Raw genomic sequence first — 24,994 nt, 5'->3', positions numbered from 1 at the left:
CCTAATGGCTTTCTGATTACGAACAAAGAAGTGCCAATCTGTTTAGCATTTGACCTGTTTTCTTAAATATTTTTATGTATTCCACACTTAGTGGCTAAAAATACTTGACTAGTCACATTCATGTGCTAAAATAGTCTTTTTTTTTTCTTGTTCCACATCCCAATTTAAGAGGAAAAAGGAGCTCAAAGACACTTCTTTTCTAAAAGCCATTTCATTATTTTTAATTTAAAAGCTCTCACTGCAAGGAAATTTCTTTGCCCTTTCTTCTCCATGGAATGTAGTGGCATTTGGAAGACTCGATGAAGCAAGATACCATATTCGAATCCATTCTTCCTGGAGAAAAAGTTGGAAAAATGACTTTGGGCATAAGTTTTAGAAAGAAGGTAAAAGAAACTAAAATGGCTAATGGAGTGCAGATTTTATAATGGATTTTGATTTTCCTCTCTGGATGGCTTCAGATAGCAGTGCATCTCGCAGGTGGCTTCTTGTTACTATTGCCCCCAGTTCCTCACAGAAAGTTTTGTAAAAATTCTACCCGTAATTCACATGATACCACAATGCATCCCTATGGCCGCTATATAGAAAAGAACAGGTTTTCACTCCTAGATAAAGTCAATTTCTGGCTCTAAAAAACTCCAAAACAATTTATTTCAATAAACACTGATTGAATGCAATGGACCAAGGAGATTAAAAGTGTGGATGCTGAAGACTGCGTGGGTTCAAATTTCTGCTCTACCACTTACTAGCGTGGGACCTTGGGAAAGTTACTTACATTTCTTCTGTGCCTCAGTTTCCTCAATGGGAAAATAATAGGGCATAGCTTACAGGTTGTTCTATGGATCAAATGAGATTATACATCTAGGACACTCTAGGTGCTATGTAAATGTTAGCTATCCTATTATAACATGCCATTGTTTTAACCTGAGAGAGGATTGGGTGCCTGGGTGTATTCACATCCACTAGAATCTTGACCCACCTATGGAGGAACACTTTCATCATACCAAGTAAGTATCTGGAGGCTCTGAAATCTAAGGGTATATATAATATATAAATATTCATGGACGTTCTTATTTTTTAAAAGTGATCAGAAGGGTGCTTACTCTGTCCTCCAGACCACTGCAGTTTAGCTGCAGCACAATAAAAATGCAACATTTAAGGAAGTAAATGGTAGCTGGTAACTATCCAATTACATGTTAGGAGGCAAACAAGCAGGAGAAGCAGTCCCAGGGGACAGGGATAGCCACAGGACAGCTATATTTAACATGATGTATTTCCCAAGAGGCTGGTCTGACCTTTTCACAAACTCTTCAAAGAGGATGCGGTGGGAATACCCCTGCCTGCGGATGCTGACTGTCTCCAGGATCCCTGTGGAGCGGAGCTGGGCCAGCACACTCTCTCGGGAGAACTTCAGGGCCTCTCGGTCATCATTGGGTTTAATGCAGCGCACAAAGTGGGGCTGTCCGACCACCATTTTGGAGAGCAGATCCATCAGAGAATACTACCAGGGGAAAAAATACACATGAAATGAGGTTACCACAAACATAATGGATAATTACAACACAGGCCTACAGGGGCCTCTAGAGCAGTTTGTTGGCTCATAAACAACTCACAGACCTTTATAAGGCCGAAAAAGAAACCAGCAATAGGGGTGATAATATAGGTTCTGATGAGTACTTACAGCTGCCTGTGGATTCAAAAGCATTCTTTAAACATCACCTAGTGCCAGGGTGCCTGGGTGGCTTAGCTGGTTGAGTATCTGACTCTTGATTTCAGCTCAGGTCATGACCTTGGGTTGTGGGATTGAGCCCTGCATTGGGTTCCCTCCACAGCCAGGCGTCTGCTTGAGATTCTCTCCCTCTGACCCTCCCTCCTGCTTGCATGTTCTTTCTCTTTCTTTCTCTCTCTCAAAATGAACAGATGAGGGACATTTAGGTGGCTCAGTTGGTTAAGCATCCAACTGTTGATTTCGCTTAGGTCATGAACTCAGGGTCATGGGATTGAGCCCTACAGCTGGCTCCTCACTCAGCAGGGAGTCTGCTTGAGATTCTCTCCCTTTCCCTCTCCCTCTGCCCCTCACCCCAGTTCACGCTCTCTATCTCTCTCTCTCAAATACATACATCTTTAAAAAAAAGAAAGAAAGAAAGAAAGAAAGAAAGAAAGAAAGAAAACATATAGATGAATCTTTAAAAAATAAATAAATATCACCTAATGCCAAGCAATATCCCTATGAGACAGAGACTTAGCTGTTGAAGAACATGCTTAGGTTACCCTGTAACTCCATCGCCAGAACCAGCTTGTGTGGTATTCTAACGTAATACTCCATAAACTGTACCTGTAATTTAAAAGATCTAGCTTTTAGGAAAGGGGCCAGTTGCTTCTTCAGCCTAAGAACCACCAGGAAGTCTAAGCAAATCCTACTGATACCACCGGTAATGAAGCAGAAGAGAAACAAGAAACAGAGAGAAAAAGGGCAAAGAAAACAAGAAAGCTGGAGAAAAAGAGACTATCATGAAGATCAACTAACATCCATGGAGTGGCTGGCAGGGAGCTCTCACAGAAAGAGGGCATGCGGAAAAGAAGAGCACTGCCTGTGTGGGGACAGCCTCCGCTACTTCTCAGGGGCATCCACTCTTGGAGCGTCTCTTGTGGACACACCTTCAGGGGCAATTACCAGCCACACAGGAAATCAGTCTCGTTATTTCATAATCACACCTCCTACTGATCCAAAATGGTATTACCTAGCTTGCTGATATAATCCGTTTCTCTGAATTAACATGTGGAGTACACCAAACTGTCGTGGATATATTTCTGAAAAATCATAAGGCAAAGGTGACTTCTTTTGAGAGAGGGACTGTAGGATCTTGAAGATGATCTCACAGGATTGTTCAGAGCCTCCAAATTCCATGGGATGGACGGATGGACACACACACACTGTCCACCAAGACACTAGGAGGATACAGCCACTAAAGGGGACAGGACCAGGGTAGGTCTCAAGATAAGAAATAAATGGCAATTAGAAATGTCCAACCATGAAAGTGATGAAACAGGAGCTGAATATTCACCTGGTAGAGAAGCTGTAGCAAGAATCGCCACATGGATTGAGTGCTGGACTCAAAGGCCTCTGGGCCCAATTCATACTCTCTGAGCCCGATTTTAGTCTGCTTCTGAAGTACAGCTGACTAGGTCAGACTTCTTGGCTTTGGATCCTTCTTGAACCTCCTAGCTTTCCATGGAGCCTTCCACCCATGGTGCTGGCTCCAAGGTACTGTCCCTTCAGCCTGCCTCAGCAACCCCAGCTTATGACCACTTGACTGCCCATCTCCGCTGAGCCCCTTCCTATTGCAACTCCACCTTACAACCTGAGATCAGTAATTCCATCTTTGGCCTAATAGCATCTCCACCACAAGGCTGCCTGGACCTTAGCTTCCAGTGGTACATGATCTCTAAGGGGCTTCCAACCTTAGTGTTTTGTAATATGAAGATAAATTTGTGCGAAAGATACAATGTCTGCATCTTATCTTTCCTATATAATGTGCATTTAACAGAGCCCTTCTAGGCACAATGTTTTTACTCAAAGGAGTCATTTTACTAGATGAAATATCAAGAAATGGGGCAGCAGAGATGGGAAATAATTGGGTCTGGCAATGGGTCAATTTGATCTAGGAAAATAAAGTTAAAACTAAGGCAGATTCCCTCAGGATCTGAACTTAATAAGCCACCTTCTGGAATTTTATTAGCCACTTTGTCAGTAAATACGCTGGAAAAGCAGCTGGTTCCAGTAGCAGCTCAAATGCTCATAGAATCAGCGCACTGAATGGACAGGGCTATGTGTTAGTGACAGAGAGGGCCCCCTCTGGAGACACATGGGATTTCATCTGATCTTTCTGAAATCAGAGAACATTATACTTAGAGGTAGGTCCCCACTATAATTTTTCTCTCCCCACACTCCCAAATCTTTCTTAACTGACTCTTGTGCTTTGCTCTTATTTCAGTAATTCCACCATATCTGGCCTCTTATGGGAAGGGTTGGGAGTCCTTGGCAGAACAGAGATCAAAAAGACTCCATACCCGGAAGTAAGAAGCCATGGTCTGTCTCTTCATGTTGGTGGTTTCTTCTGGATGTCGTATCACCTCCAGAGTGTCCACCTAGAGCAGAGGTAGAAGGAAGTAGTTTAAGGATATAGGCATTTTCTGGCTTTTCCAAAATCTGAAAAGTTTTTTGGTTAAATACCTGAGGGACCTTGATGTTTATAACACAATGGCGAATACTGTGGGAGATGTTTTAAGACATATAAAAGAAAAATAAAATTTGCACTGTTCTACTCACTTGAGACTAGACCACACTCTGCAAAGTACCACGTGATCTCGGTATAAAACTCATCACCATTATTTCTATATTTGCTGATGTTCTAATGGGCCCCTGTTAAATTCTCCAGTAATGTCACATGAGACTAAGCTATTTCTTAAAAGAAAACTGGGCAATGACCCATGAGGCTGGGTGATTATAAAGACATGGGCCCAAAGCCCAGGTTGGACCGCAGAGAATTAGATGAGCTCCAGTCACCTTCCTGCCACCCTCCCACCTCCCATAGTTCCCACGTGCTCACTGTAGACCAGAGCTTGAGATACACCTGTTCCCAATCATCTATCCCAACTAGCTAGGCTGACTGGAGGAAATTTATGAATGAAAAAATTATAGGAAACAGCCTGTTTTGTTATTGTACCTCAACAATAAAAATCCTGCTCCTGCACATACAAGCCCTTTTGTTTGCAACGTGCATGAGTGGCATTTTAGCACCAGCCTCTGCCGTGGCAGCCTCCCATCTGCTCGGAACAGGTGGCAAGGGGATGAAGCAGGAATGTTTGAACTGGAAGATGCTGCTGTCAGCAAGTGTGTTCTGCTTGGTGGACTGCTGGCCAGGCGGCCACCTCCCCATGGGGTGAGGATGTCTGCAGCCTCATTCAACAAAAGTGCAAAGTGGGTGCTAGAAGGGTTGAGAGCATGAGGGTGGGGGCAAATAATGAGGCCTGCCTCAAGGGGTATTAAGGAGACTGTGCAAAATGGAAGGAAACTCTTCAATTGGCTTAAAGAAAACAGGCTTATTTAAGAAAGGGAATTAATGGGGAGCTAAGTTTTCAATAACTAGAAAAGCAACCTAACTAGTGAGCAGGAATATGAGGCTCTCTCTGCGTGAAGTGATGTCAGGGGGCAATGCACCTTCCTTTCCTAGGCTGCATGTTGGATGCATTCCCAAAGCCATCAGTTCATTTGCATGCAGCTGAAGCTATGGTACAACCGCCCGTAGGTTTGACTTTTTAAATTTTTTTTAATGAGAAAGGAAGAAATGAAATGTTGGTGTTGAGCAGGAAGGCTGTTCTAATATAGAGAAGGGAAAAACAGACACCACCACCCACCCGACCTGCACAGACTGTATTGCATTCTCTCCACTGGCATCTGTCAGGACCCACTGAAGGTCCTCTTCGCCCATCCCATCCCTGTTTGGAGGATGGAGCTCAGAGTTGGTGAGGTTTGGGGCCAGCAAATCAGGACTGAAGTAAAGAAGATTTTGGCTAGGATCTGCCTTCTGCCAGAGAGTAAATTCTAAGTTTTCTTGAACTTTTTTTCTCTTTATTTTCTCCCCCCAACCTGACCTTCTCACACACACACACACACACACACACACACACACACACACACTAAACTTGGGAATTTCTCCACTGCCTCCTTTTATTCAGAGATCCTCCCTGAAGAACTCTGTCTTACTTTGAACCCTCCTTTTCCTCCCTCATTTCCCTCCCTTTTTATTCAAACTAGTCAGTGAACCAGTGAGCCAGCCCTTAAGGCTCTAGGGCACAGTAAAAGGGCAGCTTAAAAATTCATCCATATTTATCTGTTAGTAGGATTTACCTATTAGCTTCCCTCAGAACATACAATGGGCCCTTGGTATTTGAGAATTTAATAGTTTAGTGATCAGAAAACCCTTGATGGATATTGTGCTGAGACATAGTTTAAAAGGTACAATAAGTACTGTTTTCAATATCAATACCTGTCCTCTGCAGCAAACTCAAAAAATAAAGAATACAACACTAATTTGCACGCCAAAAGTTATAAGGCTGGTGGGCTCCCCTATCTAACCACCCAGCAAGACCAAGTTCTGTCCTTCTACTCACATACAGAGTAACTCTTGGGAAGTAGATAAAAACCTATTTGGTATTACATACAGCCTAGAAGTGCTAATGCTTGTCTACAGTTTATTACCTACATATTTAGTACTGCATCTCAAAGAATAAATAACATGCTAATGAGGTATTTTCTAATTTAAGAATTTGGAAAGATCTTCTGTTGGACAAAGACTTCTTGTATAGTCACAAGGTTCTGAACATGAAGTAGATCAGAAAGAGGGAATTTTGGACAAAGGACATAGCAGAAGTTGAGTCTCTTGGTCCTTCAAACTAGGAGACGAGGCACAAACCTCACCTCTGTCTGCACCAGGTCTATCAGGAACTCTAAGGAACTCCAAAAAATCCAAACCAAAACAGAAGGGAAGGTTGTTGTCTAAAAGTTTGTCATCCTGAGCTAATTTAGTTAAAAGTAGCTTCATTTAATTAAAAAAAAATCTTTCAGAAAGAATCCAGAAGGTAGATTTCATTAGGGATATCATTTAGCATATAGTTCTTCCCAAATATGGGGAATTCACAAGAAACAAACAATCTTCCCCAGAGGATCTTATAAGCTTTTACCTTAGATAGGGGGTAAAGACACTAGAAAAGCTTTCCTGGGCTTAGAGGATATATGCTACAGAACACAGATTTTTGGAACTGGACATACCTGGTTCAAATCCTGGCTCCTCCACTTACTACCTGTGTGAACTTGGACTTGTTATTCAACTTCTAAAAACCTCTGTTTTCCTTATTAGGAAAACTGGTTTGTAAAAGCTATTGCTTTGTACACATGCAAGAAGTATATTTGTTTCTCTTCCATTATTACCATTCTTGACTTAGTTTTAGTTTAGTGATGAATGTCAAAGATGCAGAGTTTTCTTCAATGGCAGATGGCAAGTACTAGCACCCATGTAACACAGCAAAGAGATCTTTTTACTTACTGGCAGAGAAAATATTTCCAATGAAATCAATTTCAAAATGATCAGCAGAACCAATATTCTGGATCAAACCACCATCTGTCTAACCCAGTATCCTTTCTCTTCCAGTGCCAATTTATGTAACGATATAAGTCAACTGGAGCTGAGCAAGCCTCCTTTCTGCCCACACAAATGTCCTGCCCAATTCCTTGTGAGAGGCACTGGTTAGTGTTCAAAGTAGTCCTGAGTAAGCTTTACAAACTGTAATACAGACTCCAAGTCCACGGGAAATGAGCAAACTTCAGTATATGTATGGCCTCCACACATGGAGTTTTAGATGGTTATCAAAGCATGAGTAATAAAACAGCTATTGCTCCAAAGTAAAAATCACTGTAGTAACCACTTTGCCTATATTATGCCAGTAAGGTCTCAAAATGACCCTATGAGGTAAGAACTATTATTATTCCTATTGTACATATAAGGAGGTTAAGGCTCAGAGATTGTAGGGAAATTTTCCAGCCGTGCAGCTAGTAATTGGCCTTGCTTACATCTGACCCAGTTCTGATTCCAAAACCTTACTTCTTAAACATTATATACTGCTTTTCTATGTGATTTGATATAACATGGGTCTGAAAGCATGATATTATTAAAAAGACTTGCCTCATCTGTCAACTAAATTTACTCTAGGATAAAGACATAGATTCCAAGAAGTCTCATAAACCATCTAGATTTCACCAATAAGCGAAAAACTGAAAAGATTTTTTTCCTGGTCTCAGGAAGTACCCACTATTTGCATCCTAAAACCTCAGAAATGCTTATATTCACCTTCTTGACAACATCTTTGTCAAGAATTTTTACTGCTGTCAAGTGATCCATCCACCCCTTAAGGAAAAAAGCCCCACAGCGTCACTCCTCTCAAAGTCTCCTCAGCCCTGAAGGGAAAAGCAAGACTGGCATCGACGACATCCATGTGTCATAGTGTGGTGGTGCTGAATGTGCTGGAGGCCAGCTTCCTAAAAGACCACCTGTGTTATTTGACCTTGGATAAGACAGAGAAAAATTCTAGAGTTTTTTTATTGCTATTGTGACACTTATTTTCTGGTGCCTTAACTAGCACTTTCGACTCATCCATATTCCAAATGAAAACAAATCATGAGTCATTTTCATCTCACTGATATACATTATTATTATTATAATGATGTAAATATATGCCACATACTAGAGGGCACACTTGTCACATAGGCAAGCCTGAACAACAGGAGGCAGTGTAGAGAGAGGTAACACTGTGCTGGTATTCTGGGAATACCAGTAGGGGAACAGGGTCCTGGCAGAATCCAAAAGCCACAAAATTAAGTTGAGGGAAGGACGGTAATGTGAGCTGACAGAGAATATTACATGGGAGTCTTTAGTCTTCTTGTGTCACAATCTCCTTCAGAATCTAGTGGGAGCCAATGACTCCAAAAAACAAATAATTAATCCTCATTCTTTGTGGATTCTGTATTTGTGAATGTGCCTACTTTCTAAAATTTATTTTTAACCCCCAAATCAGTGCCTGCAACACTTTCATGATCATTCATAGATATACAGAGTGGTGAAAACTTCGATCACCTGATGTATGTGTTTCCAGCTCAGGTTGAACAAGGTGATGCTCTGCCTTCCCATTTTAGCTTTCACGCTATAACCAAGTGTCCTTTTCCATGTTTACTGAAGTGCCATGTGTTTTGCATTTTTGTACTTTTGGCCAGTGATTTCACGGCTTAAAATAGCCCCCAAGCATAGTGCTGGAGTGCTGTCTAGTGTTCCTAAGTGCAAGAAGGCTATTAAATACCTCTTGGAGAACATACGTGCATTAGATAAGCTTCATTCAGACATGAGTTATAGTGCTGCTGGCCTTGAATTCAATGACACAAACACTGTAATTAAAATACTATTTTAGGGACTCCTGGGTAGCTCAATTGATTAAACATCCAACTCTTGGTTTTGGCTCAGGTCATGACCTCAGGACCCTGCATCAGGCTCCATGCTCAGCAGGGAATCTGCTTGAGATTTTCTCCCTCTCCCTCTGCCCCAACCCCACTCGCATTTGCTATTCCTCTAGTTCTCTCTCTCTCAAATAAATAAATAAATAAATAAATAAATAAATAAATAAATCTTTAAAAAAATATTATTTTATACAAAGAAATACTGCATATAATTATTTCTGAGAAATATATATTAAATATGGTGCCTTTAAATAGAAACACAAATAAAACAAGAATATGTACTAATTAGTTGATAACAATGTTGTGAGCAGAGGCTTTCAGGAACCTAACTACATATTTCCCCTAGGAGCAATGCTTCTGTATTTGCTGATTCAGTGTTCACAGCAACTTTATAGAACATAATTTCACGAAGAATAAGAATCAACTGTATTTACAAAATTTTACATGTAATAATATCAAGAGGCTCTTATAACCAATGAAACGCTGATGTAAATCTCTCCTAGGGGCCCATATAACCCATGTTATGTAGTCCTAATATCTTGCTACAAACTGAAGAGTAGAGTAATACATGTGATTATAATAGCAACATGGGTATAAAAATTATTGTTAACAAAAATGATCTCAGTCCCTATTACATATAGGTAAGTTTTTCATTCTCTAAGAAAGTTAAATATAGGTATTTATGTTTGTATCAATTTTGAGAATATTCAACAGTATTCTGTGTGGCTGAATTTATTATTCTTTATTAAATAATTTAATATTCAATGTAAATAAAAATATATGAAAATTCAGAGATGTGATCTATTTATTTTATTACTCCATCACCTTTTAGATAATTGGGTTTTGATGTTAGTATACAGAATGAACATTAACCAGCCAAACCTGGAGGTCCTTGCTAAATATTAGCTGAAAGGATGTAACAGTTAAAAATATTTTACAGTGGGATATCTATTAACCCATTTAACATTCCCTTTGCACAGGTAAGTACACCCCTCATTTTTCAGACGGCAAAGCAGAATGACAGGAAATGGTTTGGTTTCTTTCCTCCCTGCTGACTCCATTTGGTCCCTGTTATCCTCCTCTGTAGGTTGGTGATAGCCTCAAGGAAAAGTGTTCTATCTTTTCCTAGATAGGCTTTACTTTCAAGTGTCATTGTTCTGTATCTTAAGTGGTCTAAGAATCACATGAAAGGGTCCAGAATATGCCACGGTGCCATAGGTATTGAGTTGAATACATTTGAGAATCTACAGTTGCAAGAAGAGGCTTTTTTTTTTTTAATTCATTTTCCTTTATTTTTAAAAAATTTTAATTTTTTTAAAATTTTTAAAATTTTATTTATTTAAAAAAATTTTTTATTATGTTATGTTAGTAACCATACAGTACATCATTAGTTTTTGATGTAGTGTTCCATGATTAGAAGAGGCATTTTTTGAACTGCCCTTATCTGGCTAAAAACAGGGCCTCTCAAAATCATCCAACTGTCATAAATTTCCTCCCTGGCAGTTTCACAACCTGCCATGGAAGATTGACTCCTATCAACAGAGATGAGAAATGAGCACTGGGATAAGAAATTGCCTAACAGACACTGTCACAAAACTATCATACCTCCCTTCTATTCTCCTAAGGGATCATTTGTTTTTCCCCAAAGTCAAGTGCCCCTTCCTGCCCCATTCATCCCTTTTAAGATGGTATATAAGCCTCAAATTCTAACTATCCCTTTGGGTTACTTTTTTGAGTGAGTTCCTGTAAGTATATAACTAAAATTTGTGTGTGTGTGTGTGTGTGTGTTTTCCTCTGTTAATCTTTCAGGTTGAGTTTAGTTCAGTCCCCCAAGAACCAAATTTAAGAGCGGAGAGGGAAAGTTTCTTCTGTAATACAGGATTGTAAGGATTCCATGATGTTGTTTCAAATTTCCTAACCCCTGATGTTCTAAATGCCTTCCATTTCTTTACCTGACTTCCCCAGCAGTGGGCCAGATAAAGTTGCCTACTCTAGGATTATCTCCAAGGCAGGAGCACCCCATGGTTCACACTATTTTGAGTATAAACCTGTTACTCACCTTGGTTCTCCCAGCACTGAAATGCGGAGGCAAAGATCTTGAGGCTGCTGTTATCCTGGCTCTTGTCTGGGCCAAGTTACCTGAACAAAAAAGACAAAAAATTAAAGTGAAGGAAAAGTTAAGGAATAGTATTTAAATAATTTTTTCCTTTATGTGCTTGTATTTTTATTAATTTTTCCAAATGATCTGCTCGGAATATGAAAAATTTGGAAGAATTTGAATTTGTGACTTTAATGATATAAATTATAAACAAATTATAATAATTTAAAAATTATAATTTATAACATAAATTGAATTTATCTTAGCTTCATAAGCAAAAAACAAATAATAAAAAACTCTCCAATTCACTCAACAAACTAGGAATAGAAGGAAATTGCCACAACATAAAAAGGACATATATGAAAAGCTCACAGCTAACATACTCAACAGTGAAAGAGCAAAAGCTTTTCCTCTAAGATCAGGAACAGGGCAAGGATGCTCACTCTCACCACTTCTATTCAATTAGCACTCCTAGCTCAAGCAATTAGGCAAGAAAAAGAAATAAAAGACATCCAAATTGTAAAGAAAGAAGTAAAACGATCTCTATTCATAGGTGGCATGATCTTATATATAGAAAACCCTAAAGATTCTGCCAAAAAAACCTGTTAAAACTAATAAATCAATTCCGCAAAGTTGTAAGATATAAAATCAGCATCAAAAAATCAATTGCATTTCTATGCACTAACAATGAAAATTTGAGAAGGAAATTAAGAAAATCCTATTTACAACAGCATCAAAAAGAATAAAATACTTAGAAATAAACTTAACCAAGGAGGAAAGACTTGTACTCTGAAAACTACAAAACATTCCTGGAAGAATTTAAAGAAGACACACAAATAAATGGAAAGACATCTTATTCTTGGGGAGGAAAATAATCTTTTTCCTCTACTCATTGTAGGTTCGTTTCCTGGGGCCCTGAAAATTAGATTGACAGAAGACAGGTTAACAAGAGAAAAACAGAGGTTTATTAATACATGCATCATGCATACACACAGGAGTACTTGGTGATAAATAATTCAAGGGGTAGTTAGAACTGGGCTCACATAGCATCTTAACAAAAGAACAATACATTTCTAGGTAAGTGACAAGAGATCTTTGATTTTCTAGGGGCAGCAAATTACGGGAAGGTAAATATATGAGGAAGCTAATGGAAGGTAAGGGCTAGTTAGTAAAGTTTTGTTATACAGATCCCTCTGGTGCTGTCTCTGGGCTGATGAGGATCTAGAGTTGTCTCTGGTAATTAACTTCTGTCCTTCCTGGTAGAGAGGGCTTGGGGGATACTTGTACAAATTTATGTCTTGATTTATGTAAACAGGGGGAGGGGAGAAAGCTTTTCTTATATCTGCTTCTTCTCAATTACCTTCAGCTCAAAATAATCTTTATGCCAAAGTGGCATATTTTAGGGTAGCATATTCTGCTACCCTTTACTGTGTTTGTGGATTGAAAGATCTAATATTGTTAAAATGTCCACGATACCCAAAAAGATCTATAGATTCGATGTAGTCCCCATCAAAAGCCTAATGATATTTTCACAGAAATATAAAAAACAACCCTAAAATTCATCAGGAACCACAAGGGATCCAAAGCTCCAAACAATCTTGAGAAGGAAAAGAAAAGCTGAAAGCTTCACACTTCCTGATTTCAAAATATATTATAAAGCAACAGTAATCAAAACAGTATGGTGACATAATGACAAACATACAGACCAACGGAACAGAATAGAGAGCCCAGAAATAAATCTATGCATATAAGGTCAAATAATCTGTAAGATGGGTATCAAGATTATACAATGGGGAAAGGATAGTCTCTTCAACAAATTGTGTTTGGAAAACTCGATATCCACATACAAAAAAAAAAAAATGAAACTGGACCCCTATCTTATACAAAATTCAATTCCTATTGGATTAAAGACTTAAATGACCTGAAACTATAAAACTCCTAGAAAAAAACATAGGGGGAAAGCTTCATAACATTGATCTTAGCAATGATTTCTCGGATAGGATATCAAAAGCACAGTCAATAAAAGCAAAAATAGACAAGCAGGTTTACATCAAATCAAAAGCTTCTGCACAAGAAAGGAAACAATCAACAGAGGGAAAAGGCAACCTACAGAATGGGAGAAAATATTTGCAGACCATATAAGGGGTTAATTTCCAAGATCTATAAGGAACTCCTACAACTCAACAGCAAAAAATAAAATAACAGGGGTGCCTGGGTGGCACAGCGGTTAAGCGTCTGCCTTCGGCTCAGGGCATGATCCCGGCGTTATGGGATTGAGCCCCACATCAGGCTCCTCCACTGTGAGCCTGCTTCTTCCTCTCCCACTCCCCCGCTTGTGTTCCCTCTCTTGCTGGCTGTCTCTATCTCTGTCAAATGAATAAATAAAATCTTTTAAAATAAATAAATAAATAACATAACATAACCCAATTTAAAAATGGGCAAAGGAGGGGTGCCTGGGTGGCTCAGTTGGTTAAGCGTCTGACTCCTGATTTCAGCTCAGGTCATGATCTCAGTGTTGTGGGATCAAGCCCCACGTTGGGCTCCACGCTCAGTGAGAACCTGCTTGGGATTCTCTCTCTCTCTCTGCCCCTCCCCCCATGTGTGCGCATGCATGCTCTCTCCAAAATAAATAAATAAATCTTTTTAAAAAATATAAAAAGAATTAAAAAAATAAAAATAGGCAAAGGACTTGAATAGGCATTTCTCCAAAGAGGAGATAAAAATGGCCAACAGCTATATAAAAGATGCTCAACATCACTAAGAACCAGGGAAGTGCATATCAAAGCCATAACAAGATATCACTTTATACTGTTAGGATGGTCATTATATAAAACAACAACAATAACAACAGAAAATAACAAGTATTGGCAAGGATACGGAGAAACCAGAACCTTGGTGCACTTACTGCTGGTGGGAATATAAAGTGGTGCAGCCAATATGGAAAACAGTGTGGAGCTTCTTGAAAAAATTAAAAATAGAATACCATGTGATCCAACAATCCCACTTCTGGGTATTTATCCAAAACAATTGGAAACAGAATCATGAAGAGGTATTTGCCTCCCATGTTCACTACAGCATTATTCACAACAGCGAATGTTGATTGCCAAGGGCTGCAAGGAGGGAAATGGGGAGTTGCTGTTCAACTTGGTATAGAGTTTAAGTAATGCAAGATGAAAAAGTTCTAGAGATCTGCTCTACAACAATGTGCATATAGTGAACGATATTGTACTGTGTGTGTACTTAAAAATATGTTAGGAGGGTAGGTTTCATATTATGTGTTTTTACCACAATAAAAAAAAAAAGTCTCCAACTAGGGTACTGTTAGTCTTTGAAAGAAATGAATAAGCAAGAAAAAAGATGCTGGGAGTTTTCCCAAAAGAGAAATTGGGCAATAGAGAACCCCACTGTGAAGGTTTAAGACACAGACACTGATTAGCAGATCTGGCAGTATGGGCCCCTCAGCACAGAGGGAGAAAGCCCGCCCCGCCATGCAGTGAACCAGATGACATAGAGAGCATGGGCAACAACTATTGAGTCCTGGGGACTGATGGGTTTTTGCGTTTGCCTGGGGTGGGAACAAGTTAGCCAATATCACAGAGTCCCAGTTTCCTTGTCTATAACATGAAGACAGTATTATCTCATTCTGAGAGTTGTTATGGACATTCAATGAGGGTAATTTGAGATAAGCACTGTCAACACGGGGCCTTTTCAAGGTAAGTGATCACTTCATGTTAGCCAGCATTGATTATTATTAATAATATTAATAACATTATTATTATTTGCTGTGAATAGTCCGTCCACACAAGTCTCAAAGCAGAGAGTAGAAGGCAAGAGAATACCAAGGAACCTCACTGATTTGCTACTATAAACACTGGTCAGTCAAAAAACTAATGAAAGATGAGAAAAAATGATAAGGCAACCCCCATTTTGAACATCCAAGTCTTGGCCACTCTCATTCCCAATGCTTTTTACCTCTGAAGGAGCCGAGTGGCCTGTTCGGACGCTCTTCTCCCCTGCCCACCCACCCACACTTAATCTCCTCTCCCATCCCTCGCCTCCCAAACTAAGTGCTAGAAGATCTGTTTGCTTTTTTACCTACGAAGTCATTTGATTCTGTAGCAAAATAAAAAGTTGTCAATGAAAGGAAATGCTGCAATTTGTGCATATGCAAGACACTCAAGATTTCAAAGTTTTTAGCAAGTCTAGCACAAAGATGTCCAAATGTTTTCTCTGGCGATATCTTCAGAGGCTAAACTGTGATTAATAGCCCAGAAAGAACCCTTTGAAGCAGGATTGGTGACATCAAAGTCATAATCCAGGGGTGGCAGGAGCTTTATAATGAGTGGGAAGCATTTTAACACATTTCAAAGGATTTACAGCATGAATAAACAATAGACCTCAGCAGATGTACTGCACACACCTTTCAGAAACATAACCTATAAGAAGTTTCCATTTTAATTTAAATGTAAATAGTGTTCACATTTGTTTCAAAGCATCCTCCCAGCTTCACCCCCAGACAGCCTCTTTGGCTGAGGATGCTTCACTGCCCAGAGCAGTGCTTCCCGAAACTGTGACTACCAAAGGTGTGCTGGGAAGAGAAAATGGAAGTTAGAGGAATCTAATGGAATTTATATCCTATGTGGGAACTGGGTAAAGAAAGAATCTGAAATGGAGCTTACAATCCCACACAATGTCTCCGTTTCCAACTTAAAGAGACAAGTGGTCTGAAGACAGAGCTGGAACTTTTAAACGATGGCAATTTCCTGCCTGCTTCAGAGGAGTTCATCTCTTGGCAAGTACCCAGGACCCATGATTTCATCTTCAAGTTGCTTCTTAAGAATTGTCCAAAATGATGGCTGCTGTTTAAATAATCATGCACAGAATTCGGCTTCCCTCTGCTGCCCTCTCTGGGTTTACAGAACTTGTTGCAGGGCTCCCGTGGTGACTGCTAGTAGGCATTTGTTTAGAAAATTTTCCTGTTTTAATTTTCCTTAACACCAGGAATAGGCTCAGAAGTTAATAAATTACTGCGAAGCAATGCTGAAACGTAAAAGTCTTATGTCAAATTGTTACTAAGAAAGAAGCTGCAAATAAAAATATCGAATGTTTCAGTTCATCTATTACCAGAGTGAGTTATTTGAGTAGACCTGAGAACTGAAACCACTGATCCAACAGTCAGTCTGGATACCGTGAACCTAAACCACACCATACTGTCTACAGGGAAACGACCTTGTACCACCCTATCTCCATGAGCAAGAATTTCTTTTTCCAGGCAATGGTTTGATTGTTCATTATAGGAACTCCCTGAAGACTTAATACCATCAACTCTTCAATGGAAAATATCAACAGCGATTTACCCCTTAGGATTCTATGAATCCCTGGCTTAAAAATCTTCACCGTGCTTTTTCCACCAATCATAGACTTTTGTTTTGTGATCCTTACCCAACCCTAATCAAGACCCCTCAATTTGAAAGACCCACCTTAAAAAAACTTTTATCTCAATAAATTTTGACCCTGCTTTTCCTCCTCCAGGACACTGTCAAAGCTTTGAGAGGTAGTGGTCTCCCTTACTGTGTAAGTAATGAACTCCACTTTGTCTCATCAACAGGTTGTGTGGGTGATGTTTACAAAGTCAGTGTGGGACAGACCCAGGCTGGCGTGATCCCTGCCATGCCTGTAGTGTTCTAATTTCAGTCATAACACCGTAGGCTCATAAAAATGTAAGGAGTCAAATCCAGTAGTTGCATAAAACATACCATAGTATTTTGTATGCAAAAAAGCTTGTTTTTATATACCTATCTATCCTAAATGTAAGGATTTGTTTTAGATTTGATATACTCAAGTAACTTAAAACAGCTACAAAAAAATATTGAAACAGTTGTAGGAGGCCAAAAGAAAAAGGGTGTTGTTAGATTTTGTTCTGCAAGTTTTTAACTTTCTCCCTTGGCATTCTTCTATGGCTTTGAGTGTGAATATCAATAAATGGTCAGGGGCAGGTGGGAGAGTTCCCAGTCCACTTAATCTCTCAAGAAAAGAACAGTGATAATATATTGAATGGGCTGTAGTTCTGTGGAGGGAAGGCAACAAGAGTAAATAAAACACCAGCCTGTCCTCCCAGCTCTTTCATAGAAGAAAGATGCACACATAACAAATTCACTCTCTTTTCTGAGTGCACAAACTTTAACATGCACGTCGGTAATTCAAAGCCCAAAAGAAACCCCTGTCTCATTCCTGTATCGACTTTTAATCGGCAGTTGTCTGGCATCTTAGGAAGTTCTGCATAATTAACACCTTTGGACTATCGGCTTAGAAGGAAGCCAAACCAATGTTTTTGCTGCTTTTTTCCCCTTTTATCATTTAGAATGTGAACCACAGCTTTAAAGATTGGTGACCCAGCAATTTCAAAATTGTAGAGCTGAGGAAAAATAGTAACTCCTTCTTTACTCCCTTAAGCTTTAAAACTCATAGACAGGATGTCATCCCACCAACCACCGGATCATCAGACTTCAAGGAGGTAACAAGGCTTCTCTTTCCTAATGTGGTCAACAGTGGAACAGAGGCTGTTTTCTGCATTTTATTGCCACATTGGCAGAAGCTGCCACTTTAGTCTATCCTCATGACAAAAATCTCCCCATTGGTAGAGAAATTAGTATTTCCTGGCTTCCCCATATTTTCTGGTGCAGTTTGCTTGTAAATGACATGACATGTGTTCACAAAAGTACTGGAGCCTAGACTGTAGATATCTATCAGAGAAGACCTGATTCATTCATTAAATAGAAATGAAATTCACATACACATACCTGCCAGAACCCAATCATCACTGACATGTGAGATTTGCTTATTCCAGCCTCAGAGCAACATCCCTATGCAGCTAAGCAGGTTTTCATCCAACCAGTGCTGGTCCTGGACAAACCGTAATTTAGGCACAGGATGTAGTCCAGTTTCACACACTCCTTTTCACACCCCTATTTCCACTTCTGAAGGTACACATGGCTTTAATCCTGTATGTCCTCCCTACTCTAGCAGCCAGTTCCCCTATTTCCTTGTTCCACTCCTGAACGTGACCAGGCAGTACAGACCTCCTCCATCAAACCTCCCCTGTGTTCCAAATCTTCAGATTGCTATTCTCTGACAACTAATCCAGATCTCATGTGTTCATGGATAGAGAAATATATTATTTCACTCAGGTGAGATGTTTGCAGGGAATGGAAAGCCTTCTAGGAACACAACATCTACAGAATGATTCTGTTGATGGAAATGCTGGTTACCTATAGACCATCCAGTGTCTGGGTAAGAGGATAGTTTGGAAGTAGAGGTGCTTTCAGTTAATGGTGCTCAAGTTATTCATGCTTTGAAATAAGACATTAAGGGACCTTCGTGTTCTTCCAAGATGAACAGAACACAGGTCTTCATCTCAAGGACAGTACAGCCCAGAGAAGCTGCTGGGGGAAGGGAAAAGACGACGTATAAACAATCCATTGCAATTTGAAGTGGAAAGTGCTATAATAAACCTGAATAAAGGGATATGAGAGGACAGAAGACTAAGTTTTCTTGCGAGAATGAGAAAAAAAAGCTGAAGAGTAGGCAATTAATGAGCTAGATCTTGAAGGATTAACAGGAGTTTGACAGGAAAGGGAAAGGATTCTACCTGGAAGATATAGAATGCTTAGTGAGAAGAGAGATCTTTAAAAATTCCAGAGACTGGAGTGCCTGTCTGGCTCAGTCAGAAGAGCATGTGGCTCTTGATTGTGGGGTCGTGAGTTCAAGCCCTATGTGGGCTGTAGAGATTACTGAAATAAGAAACTATACATAAATAATTAATTAAAAGTCCAGAGACTTCCAGAGACCCTATACACCAAATTCCAAGAGGCTTCTCATTTTTATGTTAGACGTATAATAATAGCAAAAAACATTTATTTTTTTACCCTTTTAAGCATAAACACAAGTTACTTGCCCTTCCTACCAATGAAAATACTAACTATGAAGGCAATTTCTGGGGGAAGAAAACATGGAAAAGGAAAGCTTGGCTAAGGCATCATAAGTCACTGGAAGAAAAAAAAAAAAGTCACTGAGACCACAGACAAAATCTTCGCTATTTTGCTTTTCCAGTGGCCTTCAGGTACAGTCCTCAACCATTTGGCCAAAGTTGGATGGTTTGCCCTCAGTTTGTTTCCCAGAGTCCATAGTCTCTCATGGTTCATTCCCCCTTCTTTTTACCCCCCTTTCTTCTTCCCTTTCTTCTCCTACTGATCTTCCTACGTCTTATGTTCCATAAATGAGTGAAACCATATGATAATTGTCTTTCTCTGCCTGACTTATTTCGCTTAGCATTATCTCCTCCAGTCCCGTCCATGTTGCTGCAAATGTTGTGAAATCGTTCTTTTTGATGGCTGAGTGTGTAATATTCCATTGTATATATGGACCACATCTTCTTAATCCAGTCTTCTGTTGAAGGGCATCTCGGCACCTTCCACAATTTGGCTACTGTGGTCAATGCTGCTATGAACATTGGGGTGCATATGGCCCTTCTCTTCACAAACTGAGGGCTTTAGAGGGGAGGGGCGTGGGGGATCAGGATAGGCTGGTGATGGGTATTAAGGAGGGCACATATTGCATGGTGCACTGGGTGTTATATGCAAGTAATACATCATGGAACTTTACATCGAAAACTAGGGATGTACTGTATGGTGACTAACATAACATAATAAAAAATTATTATTAAAAAGAAAAAAACTTCAAGCTCTGAGCCTGGCTCCCTGGTCAGTGGGGAGTCTACTCCTCTCTCTCTCTCTTGCACGCACTCCCTCCCTCCCTCTCTCTCTCTCTCTCCCCCCTCCCATCCTTCTTCCCCTCCTCCTACTCATGCTCTCCAAAATAAATAAATCTTAAAAAAAAACAAACAACAAAGTTGGATGGTTTGGATGTAAATCAGTAGGGGTCTCATATCTGTTAGTCGGTACAAGTACTAAGGAAGCCAAAGTCTTGAGTAAAATCTATATGGATCAGGTAGTTGCACAGAGAAAAGTGACATTCCATATCTAAGACTAGAATCCTAAATAAAATGCCCAGGCAAGAGAGAACAAAGTGATCACTGCAGATTTTAAAATCCTCTCTAGAAGTTCTGCTCAATACACCTAAACTGTTGATGAAGAGTCTGTTGTATGATTTCTTTGTGTGAAGGAAATACTTGGGTTTCCTTGTGTTTCCAGTTAAGACTGAGAAAGCCACAGAGGGCTTCAGGAAATAAGATGCTGTTAACGCCCATTGTGCAGGATAACAACTGAGTTCTTGAAGCTATAAACACTTCTTTGGCTCTCCCTCTTCAGCATGGAAACAACGAAAAGGACGCTAGACTTGAAAATGAGAAATCTGGATTCTTATCCCAGGCCTGCCATTGACTTTAGATCACTCTACTCTACACTCTGTGACTCACTTGTACTATACATCAAATGAGGAGTTTGAGTGTATTAGTGGTCTTCTACTTGTATGCCATAGCATTCTGCCATGGCACCCACAGAGCAAACCCTTTGTGGCTACGCAACTTCATTTAGGTCAATACCAGGGAATGTGGTGGTAAGAGGGGTAGAACGTTTTTGAGGGAGAACTACGAAAATTGTGTAATGTTGACCTGGTGCCAAAAAGAGACTGTGTGACATCTGTGGCCAGAACATATGAAAAATTTACCTGGGCTATAAATCAGAGAGCTGATCAGAGCAATAAACAATACTGTTCAAAAAGCAACATCAGGGGCGCCTGGGTGGCACAGCGGTTAAGCGTCTGCCTTTGGCTCAGGGTGTGATCCCGGCATTATGGGATCGAGCCCCACATCAGGCTCCTCCGCTATGAGCCTGCTTCTTCCTCTCCCACTCCCCCTGCTTGTGTTCCCTCTCTTGCTGGCTGTCTCTCTGTCAAATAAATAAAATCTAAAAAAAAAAAAAAAAAAAAAAGCAACATCAGAGAAAATTATTTGTAAAAGATCTGATAAAGGACTGTCCTCCAAAAAATACAAAGAATTCTTAAAATTCATTAAGAAAATAACCCAGCTGAAAAATGAACCAAAGACTTTTTTTCTTTAAAGTTTATTTCTTTTCGTAATCTCCATACCCAAGGTAGAGCTTGAACTCACAACCCTGAGATGAAGAGTTTCACGCTCTTCTGACTAAGCCAGCCAGGCACCCCAAAATGGACCAAAGATCTTAAAAGACACTTCACCAATAGAAGATAAAACACAGATGACAAGCATACGCAAAGATGCCCCACATCACATGTCAACAGGGAAATGCAAATTAGAGTAACAATGAGAAACCACTACACGCCTATTAGAATAGCCAAAATCAAGAACTGACAACATCAAATGCCGGCAAAGATTTGGAGCAACAGGAATTCTCATTCATTGCCAATAGAAATGCAAAATGGTACAGCCATCTATTTTTTTTCCTTTTTGTTTTTAAGTAGGCTTCATGCCCAGTGTGGGGCTTGAACTCAAAACCCTGAGATCAAGACCTGAGCTGAGATCAAGAGTTGGACACTTAACCATCTGAGCCACCCAGGTGCCCCAGTCTAGCTGTTTTGGGAAGAGAGTTTGGTAGTTTCTCACAAAACTAAACATACTCGTAGCATGTGATCCAGCAGTACCCCTCAATATTTACCCAAAGGGATTGAACACTTATGTCCACACAAAATCCTGTTGCCAAAACTTGGAAGCAATCAAGATGTATTTCAGCAGGTGAAGAGAGAAACTGAGATACCTCCAGACAATAGAATATTATTCAGTACTAAAAGGAAATGGAACTATCAAGTTATGAAAAGCCTTGGAAGAATCTTAAATGCACATTACAAAGTGAAAGAAGCCAATCTGAAAAGACTACATATTGTGTGATTCCAACTACATGACATTCTGAAAAAGGCAAAACTATGGAGACAATAAAAAGATCAGGAGTTGGGGGAAGGGGTGAATAGGCAGAGCACAGAGGACTTTTATGGCAGTGAAAATACTCTGTATGATACCATAATGATGGATACATGTCATTATACATTTGTCTAAACCCACAGAATGTAGAACACCAGTGTGAACCCTAATGTAAACTATGGACTTTGAGTAGTAATGATGTGTCAATATAAGTTCATCCATTGTAACAAAGGTGGTCGGAGATACGGACATTGAAGGTGGCTATGCGTGTGTGGGCAGGGGTTATATGGGAAATCTCTGCTTCTTCCCCTCAATTTTACTGTGAATTGAAACTGCTCTTAAAAAGTTTTTTTTTTTAAAGCAACATCATGCTGACCAACAAGGAAATGAGTAAGAGTAACAATTGTGGATGCAAATTATAATAAAAAAAAGATTGAGTAATGTTAGGCTTCCATTCGGCTCTGAAATTCTACCTATGGTTGTAAAATCTTAAAAGAACCCTGAGGTGGGGGAAATAAGAAAGAACAAGATAAAGAAGATAGAACTAAAATCTGCACAATGTATTACTGTTTCTTAGCAGTTTGGCAGGCAGCAGGAAGAGGAGGGGGTGGTGATGATGGTGTGGCTTCGATAAACAGAGGAAGCATAAATGATTTTTATCGAGACCTGGATATATAATTTGTCAATGCTCTCTTCACAGCTGATCACCTTGAGCAACCAGCAATGGTTCTGTTTCTGTGATCTCTTTAGTTAACCCTCCTTCACTTTGCTATTGTGGCTACAGTGAGCTTATTCATATCTCCAATTTTTATACCACTCTTCTCAGCACATGAGAGAGGGGACAGAGGTATAGTTTTTCTCCCTCCCTACAATGTCTTTAAGATTAAGGAATTGAATGTGTTTATCTTTAACATCTTCATAACATATATTCTCCTAGTTAAAAAAAAAAATCATGCTTCTTTCAGATTAGGCATTAGTAAATACCCACCATTTTGAAAAACTAGGTACTAATATGAATGTAATCATCACTTATGTAAATCTTTTTCTATTGAGTCTCTGCAAGCATCCAAGGTTAACTTTCAATCTGTAGTTATACAAGTCTATTTTTCACATTTACCAATTATTTTGCTTTACTCCAAGGAATGACTATTCTGTATCACGTAGCTCCTTTTTTAAAGGACCTAGTCTGAACATCCAGGGGCACATCTTCGAGAAAAACTACAGAATCCAGAAAATAAGGAGAAACATACCGAGAAAGGCAATATTCTGCAGGAAACAAAACTTACAACATGCCTAATTAGGCATTACTCATATCTAAGCTACACTACCATGGGTTTTCTGAACATCCACACACCCACATTTCTCTCATATATGTGATTTTTGGGTTTTTTTGTTGTTACCAATTCATAAAATGGCAGTGGCCAGAAGGTTATACTGAACCTTATATGCGTCACGGTGTTGAAGGATAAAATTAATCTATTTTTATTTCTTATGTATAGACATTGCCTTTTTTTTTTTTTAGACTTAGACTTTGTTGTTGTTGTTTTTTTAATGTTTTTTTTTTAATTATATTATGTTAGTCACCATACAGTACATCCCTGGTTTCTGATGTAAAGTTTGATGATTCATTAGTTGCGTATAACACCCAGTGCACCATGCAATACGTGCCCTCCTTACTACCCATCACCAGTCTATCCCTTTTGCCTTTTTTTTTTAAGATTTTATTTATTTATTTGAGAGAGAGAGAGATAGCGAGAGAGAAAGCATGAGCAGGGGGGAGAGGGAGAAGCAAATTCCCCACTGAGCAGGGAGCTGGATGTAGGGTTCCATCCCAGGACTCTGAAATCATGACCTGAGCTGAAGGCAGACGCTTAACTAACTGAGCCACCTAGGCGCCCCCAGGCATAGCCTTTTCGAGACTTTGGCCTTATGATACAGACCCTGGCTTTGTGATATAGCATACAAAATAACCCTCTGATTTCAAAAACTTTGTAAATTAAAGTCTTATCCTTCATACCTGGGACACCATAATTACTGATTCTTTTTTTTTTTTTTTAAGAACAGAACCTATTACGAATAAAGGTCAGCAAAAAAGATTATTTCTCTGATGAAGTAAGTCTACAAGCATCACAATGCTTTGCTAATTCTAGAGGCTGCAGCTAGTCAGTGTACTTGTGCCTGAGTCCTTTCAAGTCAATATAAATATTTTACCTTACAGGGGTATTTTTGTTTAGGAATGATTCCTTATACAGATTATAAGCCCTTTGAAGCCAGGTACTAAGTATTTCTACTCTCAATCAAGGTCTAAATGTTTCTAGAGAATGTCTCATCAAAAAATATTTCTTTAGCACTTGCTAAAGACTTGCAAAGTGCCCTACACATAGTAGATGCTAAAGAAAACTTGTTTACTAAAGATGCTCCAATGCACCAGAACATTTTGGATGATTTCCACCCTTGCCTTCTAGAGATGGATCATATCTACCATCGCCGTCAAACTTCAGTATCACAGATTCTTCCTTCAGTCATCCAAGAATGCCAAGGCTCATTATCCTAAGGAGATGAGCAATTGACCGTGAACCATTTTGCAGAGTTATGTAGCACGATGGATGAGTAATGAATCTGAATGAAACAGATTTATGGTTTAAATGTTTTTAGAGAATGTCTCATCAAAGCTAAAGATGTTCCTTGATGTAACACTGAAAGCTACCCATGAATCTAATTAACACTGCATCTTCTCACTGGAGTCTAAGCTCCATGAGGGAGGGTGTATTCTATTTACTACTCTATAGGTAGAATGGTCTATATAGCAGAGAGTAAGCATTCAAATACACGTGAATGAATGAGTGAATAAGTTGTGCATTAAATTTTTATTTAACATTACATCCAACACTCTCTAAGAGCAGGCCTAGTTCATCTCACTTCCCTC

The 24,994-nt window shown here is 39.5% G+C and overlaps 1 protein-coding gene across 2 annotated transcripts in view; it reads right to left on the bottom strand.

Moving 5' to 3' along the window:
- The window catches only part of MYO3B (myosin IIIB), a 428,494-nt gene that overhangs the window by 161,670 nt on the left and 241,830 nt on the right, over positions 1-24,994 (bottom strand). For both annotated transcript variants that reach the window (XM_087861309.1, XM_087861314.1), the window contains 3 exons: positions 11,121-11,200; positions 4,069-4,146; positions 1,293-1,498 (listed from right to left, as the gene is read on the bottom strand). In XM_087861309.1, coding sequence (XP_087717435.1) covers positions 1,293-1,498; positions 4,069-4,146; positions 11,121-11,200 — 364 coding nt within the window. The remainder of the gene's footprint in view (positions 1-1,292; positions 1,499-4,068; positions 4,147-11,120; positions 11,201-24,994) is intronic.

The sequence above is a fragment of the Ursus americanus genome, chromosome 1 (assembly GCF_024610735.1).
Source record: "Ursus americanus isolate L20-20 chromosome 1, mUrsAme1.1.p, whole genome shotgun sequence".
Classification (NCBI taxonomy): Eukaryota; Metazoa; Chordata; class Mammalia; order Carnivora; family Ursidae; genus Ursus; species Ursus americanus.
This window is presented reverse-complemented; position numbering and strand designations above follow the sequence as displayed.